General features: G+C 42.3%; 1 protein-coding gene across 1 annotated transcript in view; it reads left to right on the forward strand.

Annotated features, from left to right (window-relative positions):
- The window catches only part of plxna1b (plexin A1b), a 203582-nt gene that overhangs the window by 157271 nt on the left and 31162 nt on the right, over positions 1-15149 (forward strand). The window contains 5 exon segments of the mRNA XM_032513838.1: positions 810-1000; positions 6801-6952; positions 9865-9988; positions 10137-10273; positions 13599-13766. Of these exon segments, the coding sequence (XP_032369729.1) occupies positions 810-1000; positions 6801-6952; positions 9865-9988; positions 10137-10273; positions 13599-13766 (772 nt within the window).

The following is a 15149-nucleotide window of genomic DNA, read 5'->3' on the forward strand; positions in this document are numbered from 1 at the left end:
TCTATCTTTCTATCCTAGGCTATTTATTTAAGATAATTTTCATTTACATGTGTTGCAGCTGTATGTATGTACAACATACAACTTCAACATAAGAGAAATGTAGCACAATATGGATGTGAAAGCAGTTATGATGTGTTCTATGTGTTCTACTATAAAATTTGTTTTGGTTAAAATCAACAAATAATCTTGATGATTGATCGTGATCACAACATTGATCAAAAATAATCGTGACTATCATTTTGGCCATAATTGTGCAGCCCTAAGCCCAAAGATGTCTCCCCCTCTCTCTGTCTATCTCTCTTCACTGCCAGCCCCCTTCCTATTTCTCAATCATGATATTCATCTGGTGAAGTGTGAGCAGTGCTCACTTGTCTTAAATACTGATATGGTAATGTAATTAGAGAGGAGTCGTTTTATTAGCCAGTAATTGGTACAGCGTTGCTTTAAAGCTGCTCCATGACCAATGGGATTTGGGGATGGAATAGCAGAGAGAGAGAGAGAGAGAGAAAAAAAGAGATTTCACTGACAGTTCCTGAGGCCTTTGGGAAATAGTGCCTTAACTTAACTTAGTCTCAGCAACATTGAAGAAGTTTTGGAATTTTTGTGTGGAAGTTGAGAAACTTAAAATAAAGGTGTTTGATTGATTTTCAAACTGTTCTACCACTCAGGTTGTTGTTTGTTTACTTGTCTAGCTTGCACTATAATAAATCAACACAAACTATGTTGATGTTGAGGTAACTATATTCTCCCCCCTGCCTTATTCCCCATAATAATACTTTATTATAACCTAATATTCTTCTCCTCACCAGCCCACCTGTATAAGTGCTATGCCCTGAGGGAGAGCTGTGGGATGTGTCTGAAGGCAAACCCCAGGTTTGAATGTGGCTGGTGCGTACAGGAGAAGAAATGCTCCTTGAGGCAGGAGTGTACTCCCCCAGAGAACACTTGGATGCATGCCACCACAGGAAACAGCCGCTGTGCACACCCCAAGATCACCAAGGTAAGCCGTCATAGTAATGATACATGCTCACACCATATAGCAGCTCAGTGTGCGCCTGAAGCTCAGCAGGGGAACACATTCCTAACTGCACAAATATAACTTGCAAGTGCATACTTGCATCTCTTTGAGTGCAGGTGTTGTTCATGCATACACCCTAAAGCAGTTAGTGTACAACAAACAAATTAAACTTTACAAAGATACATTACCATTTTAATCCACAATGTAAATATAAGATAAAAATAAATTAGCAGAAATGTGTGTATATATACAGTATATATACACGTGTCAGCTCACTACATAAATAAAACAAAGCCTCATGAAGTTTATTCTTTTTTGTCAAACATTCCAACTGATGCCATTACAACAAACATTAACACCCCAAGGTCTGTGAAGCCAGGGACCAGCCTGAAGCTTTAGCAGCATGAAGCTGCTAAAGCCAAGTTAAAGAAAACCTCTTTTTCTTACCACCACTAAAGTTAAAGCAGACACTTCAGCTGCTATGTGGTGTGCGTTGCCCAGCAACTTGACCTCCTAAACAAGAAACAAGTCAGGGTTTTTTTCAGGGCAGGGGCCAGAAGGGAAGGGTGTTCAAGTTCAATATGCCTTTTGTAACAGGGTTGTGATTACCTCTTTTTTGGCAAACTTTGAAAATGAATACATGCCTGTTGGTGCAAATCACAGGATTGCCCAAGTCAGCTCATTAGTAAAAGTAAGTTTTCCAAAAGAAGAGATTAGACATTCCTACCTGTGCTGCATCATTGTTTGGCTTCAGCGAGTGAAGGGGACGTCATAGGCTTTGGGAGGCTGCAGGGAGGATAGACAACTTAGAAGCCATCATCATGACTGCAACCACAACACAGATGGACCAGCCAGGAGGAGGCAGTTCACACACACCAAGACTGAACACAGTGACATGATTAGAGATGATAGCGCTACAGACACACACACACACACACACACACACACACACACACACAGAGGCAGAGAATGTGGTTGTCTGGAGTGTGTGTGCGCAGGAGGGTGACAAAGAAACAGAACGTGGAAGTGTGCTAATTGTGTCCCACTATGAGCTCATCTGACAGGCTGGAGGAGGTAAGGCATCTAAACACCATGGCGTACCCATCTGTTGCCACCGGTAACCGTGGCGGTGGTCCTCGTCTGACTGACCTGGGTCACCGTTCCTACAGCTCACCACTGGGACTGACACATACATGTGCACGCTCTCAGAAACACTCATAGCCTGGTTTGAAAGCCATGCACCACTGTGTGAAGCGTGTCTTGGCGTTCAACCCTTTTGCTCGTTCTCATTTGTCCTTCTGCTTTCTTCCCTTCTTTGCCTTTCCATCAGTTCTTCTCAAGCTTTTAACACTCCTTGTTTCCCTTTGCATTAAATTTGATCTCAAATAAGACAAATCATCATCTCAGTCAAAACGAGTGCCATTTCTCTCTATTTAAATGAGTGTGAAATATATGTATGGATTATAATGCATGCCCATTTCAGTGATGCAGACTTGTACGGCTGGAGCCCTCAGTACATTTAGTGTTTGACACGGGTTCGTCTCTCTGAATGCATAATGGAGATATTGGATAATTGGGGCACTGGCACATAGATAAATCTGTTTGCTAATGCTCTCTCTCTCTCTTCTTGCTCGCTTCAGTTATCTCTTTGAAACAAGCGTACAGAGGCAATTGGGTTTTGTATGGACGGGGGGGTTTGGTATGGAGGAGTAGGAATGTGTGTGTGTGCTTGCAAGCATGTGCTCTTGCATGCGTATTGAGGGTTAAATCCTGGCCTCGGGGCAAGATGTTGGTGGCAGTCAAAAAGCAGGCGTAGAAGAGCTTCAAAACATCAGGAAGAGAAACGTACTGCAAGTTTGAGAACATGAAAGAGACAAGGAAGAATAGAGGAGGAGAGAAACCATGCAGGAGGCGTTATCACCAAGCTGCTCTGCTGCCAACCTCTCTTCACCACCTTTGACATTTACAATGTGACATTTAATGCCAAAAGAACATCCGTAGACAACAAAGAAAATCTCTCCCTTTTCTTCTGCCATTTCATCTTCAAGTTCTCCCAACGAGCATCACAACCACCACACAAATTGAATATTACCCCAGTTCTTCATTTCTTTATTCAGGCTGCTTTGTTGGTTTTAACAGCATACTAGCAGCTGTGTGGCCATTAGCTAGCGGATTAGCCGATAATTTCATTTGGACTGGAGATGGTGTTTCACCGGGAAAGAAACGTCACTGGAGAGTTTGACCGCAATCATACGCACACACACACACACACACACACACACACACACACACACACACACACACACACACACACACACACACACACACACACACACACACACACACACACACACACACACACTTACAGAGACATATTATACACATACACACGGCTATCCAAAGCTTTCAGAGTGTTGAACCCATTTGGTGTCATTTCCAAGTGTGCTATTGCCCATTTGACGTTGTTCAATAGTGTGCAGTTGGGTACTGTTCCACTAATGACTCTAGCACCTAAGTACTGTTCTCCAAACACAGCAATTGATGTTTAAGGATCTAAATGATTTGGTTTTAGACCAAGAATTTGACTGTTAAAGTGCACTGACATTGTGCACTAAGATTAATTAGTTCTCCTTTCACAACAAGAAAACACACAGTTTGTGTGTGTGTAAAAGCATCCCCAAACACACTCACACAAGCAGAAACTCTAACTACCACAGGCAAACAAAGCAAAAAGAAAATGTTAAACGTTAAAAATTTTGAAACAAAAATAATCTACAATTTACAATGCATGGCTTGTATGGTGTCCTCAAAATCACACTCACAGACAGACAGACAGACAGACAGACACACTCACTGTCTTGCTCTGTCTCCCAGTGTATTGCAGCAGTGTCCTAGTACTGGCCTTGCATGCTGCCTGGCCCTCCATCATCCATCATCTTCTGTCTGCCTTCTCCTAGGGGACAGGAAGAGCATTACAGCTAGCCCTTAGAAACCAATTAAAGCAACACAGGCCAGACCAGCATGTTTGGGTCTCTGTGTTCAAGCATGTGGCACACTTCTGTGCTGTGTGGGTTTTTGCTTTTTTGCAATTTTTATATATGAGAAAGTGTTTTTTCTATTTGTGCGTACTGAAATCTACTTGACTTTGCATGGTATGGTTTCAGTGTGCCTTTGTCCAGTTTAACAGCTTGTTTACTTGCTAAAGGCAAATTATATTTCCCTCATGTATTGTTAAGCTGCAGTATTGGCCTTTGCCAGATCTCTTTACCTCTATTTTCTTGTCACTTTCTTTTCTTCCTTGTATCCTATGTCCTTCCCTCCCCTTCCCACTTTCAACCATGTTTTTCCCCTTTCAACCCCTAGATCCTTTTCACTTTTCCTTCATTACCTTATTACACTTCACATGTCTAAATTGAGCTTAATTACTTTTTTTCCAATGATCTTACCATTTAAACATGCTCTCAAAGTTCAGCAGCAGTAATATAATTGGCCTCTGTGGGATTTTGACTTCAGTTTTGTTCTGTATGTTTATAAGAATTTACATCTTCAGTCATATGTTTTCACATTGTAACATTTCCCTGTTTTATCCCTGTCATGTGTGACTTTTCATTTTTGAGAGTCTTTCACCTCACAGATAAACTTCAGAAACCTTAAGCCATGTTCGCATCATCTCTCTCTGCGTCTCCCGCTCCCGCTCCCGCTCCCCCCCCCTTCCTCCTCCTTTTCCTATAACTAGCAGATGCTATCTGTGCACTGCTGCTCAGCCGGCCACAATAGTCCTCACACAAAGCCTCCGACACAACGGGACAAGTCAGAGACGAAGAGGAAAAAAAAGGGAATTTGAATGGGTGTGGAGCGGCGCGACAGTGAGGAGAGAATAGAGCGAGTATTTTGGCTAGTGGCTTTTATCGAGAGAGGCTTTTTGTCTGCGTTGTTTAGTTGTGGATGTAACAACTTGTGTGTGTTTTGATAAGCCAGTGCATATAGAGAAAAAGAGATTTGATTACCATATCTGAAGATTCTGACTGGGGCACTACAATGCGCCACTCACTCTTTTGTCTCCAGCTAAAATATATGCATTCAGGCACATTGAGAAAGAGACAGAGTGAATTAAAAAGACACAAGTCCGGAGAGGAAAAGGGAAAGGGTGATGTTCATCAGAAGACTAGCTGGCGTAAGAAGAAACACACTCCTTAATTATATCACTGTGGCATTTCAGTTCTGGCCTGAATGACACTGGGCTTTGTTCCCATTGTGTGTTTCTGTTAGTGGTCTCCTGAACACCTGTGACTCTTACTAACCCATCACCATTTCTATAATGATGTTAGACTGGGGATCATTGTCAAGATACCAGGTGGAGAAAAAGAGTTGTAGAGTGCAGGTTGAGAGGAGTGGATCTAATTAATATAGGAGAAAGTAGATAGACTCAAAAGAATAGTTTGATATTGTTTCAATATTTTTGCTGTCTTCCCTTGTGGTAGAAAAGAAGATTGATAACTTATTCTCTGATGTCTGTGCGGTAAACATTAGGTTGAACTAGTCATGTTTACACCCATGCCAATTTAACCAGCTCCTCGCCTCTTTATATTACCTGTATAGACATGAGTGGTATTGAACGTTTCATGTAACGGCAAGAAACCAAAATAACATATTTCCTCAAATGTCGTTCTTTTTCTTTAACAAGTTTTAAATCTCATCTATTTTAATTCTAATCTAATTTAAAAGTTAAAACTAACAGCAGAATGTTTCACCAACGTCATTATAATTTCACTGTAATTTCTGCTGCCAGTGGATTTTCCAACTGGTGTGTGCTCACTATTGTCTCCTATTGTATTAGCTACACAAAACAGAAAATCATTGGTGGATGCATGTTTGAATGCAGTTCAAGTGGGGCTTTGCACTTATAGGGGCAATATCGTACTGTTGGAGCTCAATCATCCTTTGTATCCTCCCTTTATGATGTGGCTGTGGCTCAGGGGTAGGCTGGTTGCCTGGCAATGTCAAGGTTGGTGGTTCGATCCCTGGCCTGGCAGTTCCATGTTGAAGTGTCCTTGGGCAAGACACTGAACCCTGAGTTGCCCCAGATGCTATGTAAATGCGCTTTATGAGAACAGTCCATTTACATTTATGGCGAGCCAGGACAAAGTGTGCCCTTACCCACAGCCCCAATCCACAACACCCAACTGCCAGCGTCTCATCCCCTTCACCCTCCTCCGACCCTGTGACAAATGACCCCACCCTACCAGGTTTTAATCCAATTAGTTTAGCCCTAATTATGGTAGGATTGAATGATTACCAAAGGGGCTATTGTCTGCGTCGTGGGCTGGATGAATGGGACTGTGATTAGCAACTTGGCTAGCCTCGGGTAGCCATTAGCACCTCCTCACACCTTTTGCAGACCTCTAGTGAAAAGACAAGGAACAAAGGTCGCTGTGCGCTGTAATTGTGTTCAGTAGATTAATCGTCACAAGGTTAAATGAGAGATGTAAGTGAAGGCTTGATGGGTGGGTCCAGGTTAAGTGTGCGAGTTGGCAGGTTGTGAATGTTTGACTGAGTTGAGGTGGAGTAAATGGATTCAAGGTCATTTTTCATCTCACTTAATGAGGTGGCAAGTATTTGGTTAATTGAGAATGGGAGATGACAATCATGACCCAAGTAAACTCAAGTCATTCATGCTGACATACAATATTTCTTCTATGATGTACTGCTTTGGGTAAAAACTGATTGTCCAATTTGTCGTTGTGGCTAACATATGTCCTGTCTAATTTGTTCTTCCAACCAGTTGTCTCCGGAGACGGGGCCCAGGCAGGGAGGAACCATGCTGACCATCACTGGTGAGAACCTGGGTCTCCAGTTCAAAGACATCCAGAATGGAGTCCGCATCGGAAAGGTGGCCTGCAACCCTCAGGAGGACCAATACATCAGTGCCGAGCAGTACGTTGACACTACCTCTGTCTTCATCACTTCACTCCCACAATTCACTCTCTGGCTCCTTGTTTCTGAGACTCTTCTCTCCTTTGCTTGTCTATGTCCAACACTGCAACTCTCTCTCATGCCTCTGTTTCAGTAACAACTCCAGTAGTTAAACACCATTTACCTATTGCAAACCGGCTCCTGCTGTGTTTGGTACTGATATTCTTACTACAAGTGCAGTCATTGTAAATCTGGCAGTAACTGAGTTTACGTGGGACTACTTATATCACAAATAATCACAATAATAGCTCAGTTAGATTTTAATTAGCTCATGTAACCATCCCCATCACAATTAATTTGGCCTATGGTTAAAGGAATGTAGTGACATTTGAAGTGGGTGGTCCATACTGTATCTTCTAAAAAGTCTTCCACAGATGAAAGTGTGTCATGTGATGCTCCCACTGATTAATTAATGTTTACTGCTTTCTGGGAAATTCTGAATCATGTCAGGTGTCTCGGGTGGAACTTAACTCCCATTTAATAACTGAACTTCTATATTCAGAAAAAAAGTATTACCTGTGCAACAGCAGTAAACAATCATCGTTCATCGATTTCTCTTGAGTTCTAGGTTCAGTCAATTAGAAATGACAGAGTTCCCTTAGTTTCAACTGTAAACAGGTCGCCTCATTGCTTCTTTAGTAATATCATGGGTATCAATAATTAGATTTTATTCAGAATGAGAAAAAAAAGACTCTTAACAACAGCCTGTGTGATGCTGGCACTGCACTATTATAGCTACGCAGAAAGCTCTGTGCCTTTAGTGAAGCTACACAAGTCACACTTTCTATTTTATGTTGAATTCATCTGGAAGCAGAGAAAATACAATTTAGGATAAGGAAAAATTGGGGATGCTCGTCACAGCTGGAGGTGTCCTCAATATTCTATTTGTGAGAATATAGCTGTCATTTGTACACAAATGCTCCATTTGCTGAGTTCTGCAGCACAGTCCCAGCTGATTTAGTTTTCTCTTTGCCCCCTTACTAAGAAGGAAACTAAGAAATATGACTTTGATGATTTGACAGCCAGGACAACAGAATGCTGTGCAGCTCTCGCCAGCCATGACAGCTTCTCCCAGAATGGGTTTAGAAATATGGTAGTGACATGTCAGCCTTGATTTATAATTTACAACCTTGTTGTGTTGAGAAAGAACATACCATTCGCCCTGTAGCCGCGGAGTAATAGGTGGGTCTGTGTTGTAACACACCGAATGTTCATTTTGTCCTAGCTGTTACATCCTAAACCACCAATGTGTCTACACTTAACCCTGTCAACCCAGTAACGCTGCATTGGCCTGTTGCCATGGCACCCGCAGGAGGAGGAGGGCGCGGCTGGCAGTGAGGCTGTCACGCTAATTAAAAGTGATGTTAGCCATACGGTGCCATTAGTGGCCTGGTCGCTCTCGTCATTCCCGTGACCCTAACTGATCTGTAGCAAAGGAGACAGGACAGGGTTATAGGACTGACAGCACGGGTCAAAGGTCAGCTGGTGCAGAGAGGGGAGAGAAGGAGTTGTGCTGACTGTTAGGCAAAATGTAGACACATATGTTCTCGCTCTGGCTGCCTTTTTCTCTCTGCCAGCGCTTGTACTTCATATACAGCTTTGCACTGTCCCTGTTTTTGTGGATGGAGGGAAATAAAATTGCAAGAACATGCAGCACTTCTGGTTCTTTTTGCATAAGTAGGCTTGTCATTCACATCACTCATTAAATATTTACTAGATGGATTTAATTCCACATTGAGAAAAGTAAATTATTGCCAGTAGTGAGGAGAAACAGAACCTGGGATAACCTTTTTTTATTCCCTTATTAGTAGTTTCTGTGTGAGAATTTGAAATGTTTAATTTTTCACCATCACTTTCCACCTCAGGTATTTAATTGAGGGAGGTATAATTTACCTGTGATGTTGTCATCTTTACAAATGCACCATGAACTTCCCGTCTTTCTCACCACGTAGTTAGAGCTCAATGTAGCCACCTGTCATCTGTGCAGTAATGAGGTAAGTGAAGCTGCAGTTTCTAACTGAGAACTGTCCAGTATTTTCAATCATGGCTCCTGTCATAGTGGGAGACCTGGGAATAAATGAAAGGGAAAATAAAAACAATGGAAACACACAGCATCGAAATGTGAAATTCATTGTCGCCACAGTTGCCATGGCCACCTGCAGGGAGGATGGAAGCAGGAGAGTTAATAACTCATCTCAGGGAGGGAGGGATACAGAGGAGATGTGTAGGATATGGGCTTGTTAAATTAATCAGGCTCTCCCACTTTAACTCTCTCTCTTTCTCTGCCTCCCTCTCTCCTCTGCCTCCTTGCCTTTTCTCTCTGTCTCATTCGTTCACTCTGGCTAATTAACAGTCAAGTGTGTCTCGAGTGCGTGAAACATGAATTAAGTGTACGTATGTGTATGTGTTCTCCGTCTGGGTTACACTGCCACTCCTCCCCTCATTCAATCATTTCTCCAGTGGATTTTCATTTGTCCGGCCAGCACCCAGGGCCAAGTGTGAGGCTTATAGTTCTACAGTAAACACTAATACAGATACACACACACATACACACACAATACTCCGTCCTGCCATAGCACTGCAGATTTTCACTATTAGAACATTTGGTCTGCTTTTTCTAATATTATGAATGAGGCTTTAGAAATGGTTTATTCTCTACTATTAGATTTTTTTTCTGACTTGGAGATGGAAAAAGCAAAAAAATGTCATACTGTCATCTGTTCTGCACTTCTGTCTCTCCTTCATTTGGTCCTTATTCGGCCAAGCGTCTTTTTATTAAGCAAACATTGAAGAAAACCTTGACATTCATGCATTTTATTTGGGAGCAGTAAAAATGAAACTCATTTCCCCGCCCATGTGTTTCCCTTTTTCAGGATTGTGTGCCGGCTAAATGATGCAACAGGTTACAGGGTGCAGGAGGCTCAGGTAGAAGTGTGTGTGAGGGATTGCATTCACCCCGACTACAAAGCAGTCTCCACCAAGGCCTTCTCCTTTGTGGTAAGTGTGTGTGTTGGAAGAGCATAGCTGAATAAAATTACAGCTAAGACAAAGTTTTTTTTTAGTTTTTCATACTGTATTTGACATCTTTGTTGAAGCCCAGCAGCAATCATTTATCCACCTGTCCTTTTCCTGTGTCCCTCCTTAGTCTCCATACTTTAACCGTGTCATTCCTTCTACTGGACCGCTGTCTGGAGGAACAAAGATCACCATTGAAGGAAGTCATCTCAATGCAGGCAGTGCTGTATCTGTGAAGATAGGACTTCACCCCTGCCACTTTGAGAGGTGAACAAAGTTCTACTTATTCAATAAATCTATGATCGTACCTGAGACAGATTTCACTGGAAAAATGGAACATTTAAACTTCCATTGTGCGGTTCTGGAGGCTGGAACTGTGTTGATAAAAAGCTCTCCAAACGGTTGCGAACAATGTGAATGCAGCGAAACCTCGTAAATATGTAAAAGAAAAAAAGAAAAAGAAGAAAAAAGGTCATTGTTAATCTGAAGTTTTTTTTCACTAATGCACCTCTGTAAACAATTTCCATTCATAATGATTTACCCACCCTCTTTTACTTCTGCCATCCTTTACAGTTCTTCCGTGTTTTGATAATTATAGTTATTTCCTGTTTCCTTTTTTTTTTTTTACACATTTTTTCCTGGTAGCCTTTGATTTGAAGAATGTCTGAAAAAGGCTGCCAGCAACAGGATGACCTGCAGTACTGTAATTCACAGCAATTGTGAGAATGACAGCCTTTCTCAATGATATCATTGTTCAGTTGTGCTATAAATTACTTAAGTACATGGCCCACATTTTGTCAGAGATATAATTTGGAAGAAATTATATGGCGTTGCTGGTAATTGGTAACTCCCATTTTTACTGCTTTAAACCTATGTTTGAAATACGTTCTTCCGTTTTTTAGTTTTAGTTTTTAAAAATAATGTGCCACCGTTATCTTCTGTTGTCACTCACTCTGCAAGAGATTGTGCCTGGGTTTAAAGAAGAGGAGACAAAGATCCAGTTTGATATGACTCTAATTCCTCCAGCTAGGAACTCTATTGTTTCTGTGAGTCCCTTACTGGAAAAGTGACAGCAAACTGAGCTCTGGACTGAATCCACTCATGTTTGGTGTCTGGCAAATGGCAGAGAAACCTCACAGAAAACATTGTTAAAACAAACAAGCACCTACCTATGTACTAAAATGGAATGTTCAGGCAAAATCTTTGCTAAAGAAGTTGACTAATTTGTAACGGAGAACATGTTTACACTCTTATACATTTTTCCATTGTCACTGAGGCACTAGTTTTTCTTGTTTCTTTCTTTTTTGTTTTACTTTTATAGCAAATTCTCTATATCACTTTAGTTTTTGTTATAGTGGTTCTTTCAGGCAACAAGTGACTAATGAGCTTGGACCTATCAAGTTCCTTTTGTATCATATCAAAAGAAAAAGTAAAGGCCAATTTAAAGCACTGTAGCACTTACCGAGAAAGGTGAGCATAATAGTCTTGGCCTTTCATTCACTGAGCAGCAATAACCTTTATGGTCAAAGTAATGAACTAGTTGAGTCCATCCCTTTAATGTGTCTTTGTATTCAGTGGGGCCTCCGCTTCAGTCAAAACCTATTTACCCCAAGTCACTCATCCTGTTATCTCCCTCTGCAACCCCATTTCTTTCCCTTTTTTTGTGTCCTCTCTTGGCTTTCTTTTGTGTGGCCACAACCTTGTCAAAAATACGTGCGTGGCACCACAGTTGCTCTTTGCAGCGACAGTGTTGTGGAATTGGTTGTCATGGAAACACAGCACTAGTGGAATGTGGAAAACCATTTTAATTTTTGCCCTCTTCTGTCCCTTCTCAGTCTGAGGACGATGTTTAAATTGCCTACTGGGAGACGGTAGGCATGTAGCTGACAAAGACATGCGATTGCCCTGTTTTTTGCTTTCGCTCAGTATCCAAACCCAACTCCACTCTACCACAAGCTGCCGGGATAGAGCTGCAGAAATAGGTTTTCGTTCTTTCATCTTATCCATCATCTTCCGTCTTTCTGTGGATTTCCCTTTCACCGCAGATACAGGGGGAGGATTTGTGTAAGAATCAGCTTGTTCTACTTATGTTCAAAATTTCACACTGCGCCGCTTGCCACCGTGCCTGCACAATGCACACGCACCCATTTACTCACCCTTGCAGTGCACTGTAGGATGTTAGCAGACGACGAGTGACACAAAACACATACTGATACAATGTTAATCTTCCTATGCACTATGTTTATATGCAAATTCAGACTTCCAAACAGTCAAGGCGCACCTGCTCAACACACTGAGTTCTCACATACTGTACGTAGATGCGCGCACACACATGCTGTCTCACAGGTAGCCATCCTCCCACAGCTTGGGCCAGCAGTGTCTCCCACTGACAGGGGGAGGGGACAGTGGAACGAGCCACTGGAGTGGAGCACAAAGTTTCTGGCAGCGGCACAAAGTTTCCCAGCAGGTCACAGCTGTCTGCCTGTCTGCTAGGGAGGGAGTTACATCACACAGAGAGACGACCAGCCTGATCTGCCAGTTCAGATATTTCAGCCAAAGAAAGCGCAGGAGGTAGGGAGAGACAGACAGAGTGAGTGAAAGAGAAAGAAAGAGAGCTTTGAAGTACAGCATTTTGTGATTCTCGCTTATGAAACCACGGGTGGACAGACTGAAAGATGTTGGCCTTATGCATAAGCAATTGTGTGTGTGTTCAAGTTTATTGTCATATGCACCACAGCAATATGCCTTTTTGCACTCCCTCAGCACTAGTCAATAGTAACAGTTAAAATAATAACAACAACATAAATAGCATTTAAAACTTAAAAAAACAAACAAACAAAAAATATCCAAAATAACCAAGCACAGTAGACATAGTCACTAAGTGACTCAGTTCAGACCACAGCCCTCCTTCCTGCTGTGCCATCATTCAGTAACCTTACTACCTGGGGGCAAAAACTATCCTTATAACGTGATGTGCGCGTTGGGATGCTCTGCAAATGTTTCTCTGATGGAAGGTGGGAGAAGAGGTTGTGTGCAGGATGACTTGAATCCCGCATAATACCTAGTGCCTTCTTAGTACTAATTTTCCAGTAAATATGTCGCAGCGGTTCAAGTGGAACACCGATGATTTTAGATGCAGTTTTGACCACCTTTGTCAGAAGATTAAGGTCATTTGATGTAGCCCTACCAAACCACACTACAGTGTTACCTGTTACCTGTCAATAAACTCGATAAAACGATAAACGTTCTGTAGAATATTAAGGGACATACCATATTTATTAAGACCTGTGAGGGAGTCTGAAAGAATGTGTGTGCGTGCGCGCACGTGCGCGCATTTTTGTCGCATCTGATAAATCATTTATGATTTATTTAAGGGATGAAGTTGCTGCAGTCACTTCCGTTTTTATTCTGTGTGTCTGTATAATAGCCTGTCAGAGAGTCAGCTCCCAAATACTTTTCAAGACCTTGTGGTATTGTTAGTTAGAGCACACAGTCAACTTTAAGAGAGACCATCAGAATCCTTTGTATGTAAAATTTGTCAATCTCTTTCTCTCCTCCCCTCCCTTGCTCCCTTCATCTCCTGCTCTTTCAGGCGGAGCAACAAGGAGATAGTGTGTGTCACCCCGGCTGGACAAACCCCTGGCACCACCCCAGTCATGGTGGACATCAACTCTGCGGAGCTGAGGAACCCAGAGGTCAAGTTCAACTACTCGGACGATCCCACCATCCTCAAGATCGAGCCCGACTGGAGTATCGCCAGGTGAGGACCCAATCACGGCCTTTCCCTCAGCTAGTCCGGGATCAGCAAAGATTGACCTTTTGTATATACGTGGAGAATTTTCTGTGTGGCGTACAAGGTTACAGCTATCTCAAAACCGAGACTGCCTGATTGATTGATACATTTTCCAATATTGCATACATCGTACATGCCAACCATAAAAGTAACACACACTGAATAATTCAGAAGAAAGGTTTGAAGACTAGGCACTATTGGCATGAATTGATGTATTTTTGATTTTGATTCCTGCTGCACCATATAACTAATTCCATCAGCTTTCGTTGTATAATGTCATATGATTATTTTATTATCTATAATTCACACTAACACAGTGTTTGATCTGCAATTCTGCTTGATACACATATACAGTGGGTACGGAAAGTATTCAGACCCCTTTAATTTTTCACTCTTTGTTTCATTGCAGCCTTTTTCCAAAAATCAAAAAAGTTCATTTTATTTCTCAGTAATGTACACTCAGCAACCCATCTTGACAGAAAAAAACAGAATTAGAAATTTTTGCATATTTATTAAAAAACAAAACTGAAATATCACATGGTCATAGTATTCAGACCCTTTGTTCAGTATTTAGTAGAAGCACCCTTTTGATCTAATACAGCCATGAGTCGTTTTGGGAAAGATGCAACAAGTTTTTCACATCTGGATTGGTATCCTCTGCCATTCCTCCTTGCAGATCCTCTCCAGTTCTGTCAGGTTGGATGTAAACGTTGGTGGACAGTCATTTTCAGGTCTCTCCAGAGATGCTCAATTGGGTTTAAGTCAGGGCTCTGGCTGGGCCATTCAAGAACAGCCACGGAGTTGTTGTGAAGCCACTCCTTCGTTATTTTAGCGGTGTGCTTGGGGTCTTTGTCTTGTTGGAAGGTAAACCTTCGGCCAGTCTGAGGTCCAGAGCACTCTGGAAAGGTTTTCGTCCAGGATATCCCTGTACTTGGCCGCATTCATCTTTCCCTCGATTGCAACCAGTCGTCCTGTCCCTGCAGCTGAAAAACACCCCCACAGCATGATGCTGCCACCACCATGCTTCACTGTTGAGACTGTATTGGACAGGTGATGAGCAGTGCCTGGTTTTCTCCACACATACCGCTTAGAATTAAGGCCAAAAGTCTATCTTGGTCTCATCAGACCAGAGGATTTTATTTATCACCATCTTGGAGTCCTTCAGGTGTTTTTTAGCAAACTCCATGCGGGCTTTCATGTGTCTTGCACTGAGGAGAGGCTTCCGTCGGGCCACTCTGCCATAAAGCCCCGACTGGTGGATTGCTGCAGTGATGGTTGACTTACTACAACTTTCTCCCATCTCCCGACTGCATCTCTGGAGCTCAGCCACAGTGACCATTGGGTTCTTCT

Source organism: Etheostoma spectabile, chromosome 4, assembly GCF_008692095.1.
Source record: "Etheostoma spectabile isolate EspeVRDwgs_2016 chromosome 4, UIUC_Espe_1.0, whole genome shotgun sequence".
In the NCBI taxonomy this organism is placed as follows: domain Eukaryota; kingdom Metazoa; phylum Chordata; class Actinopteri; order Perciformes; family Percidae; genus Etheostoma; species Etheostoma spectabile.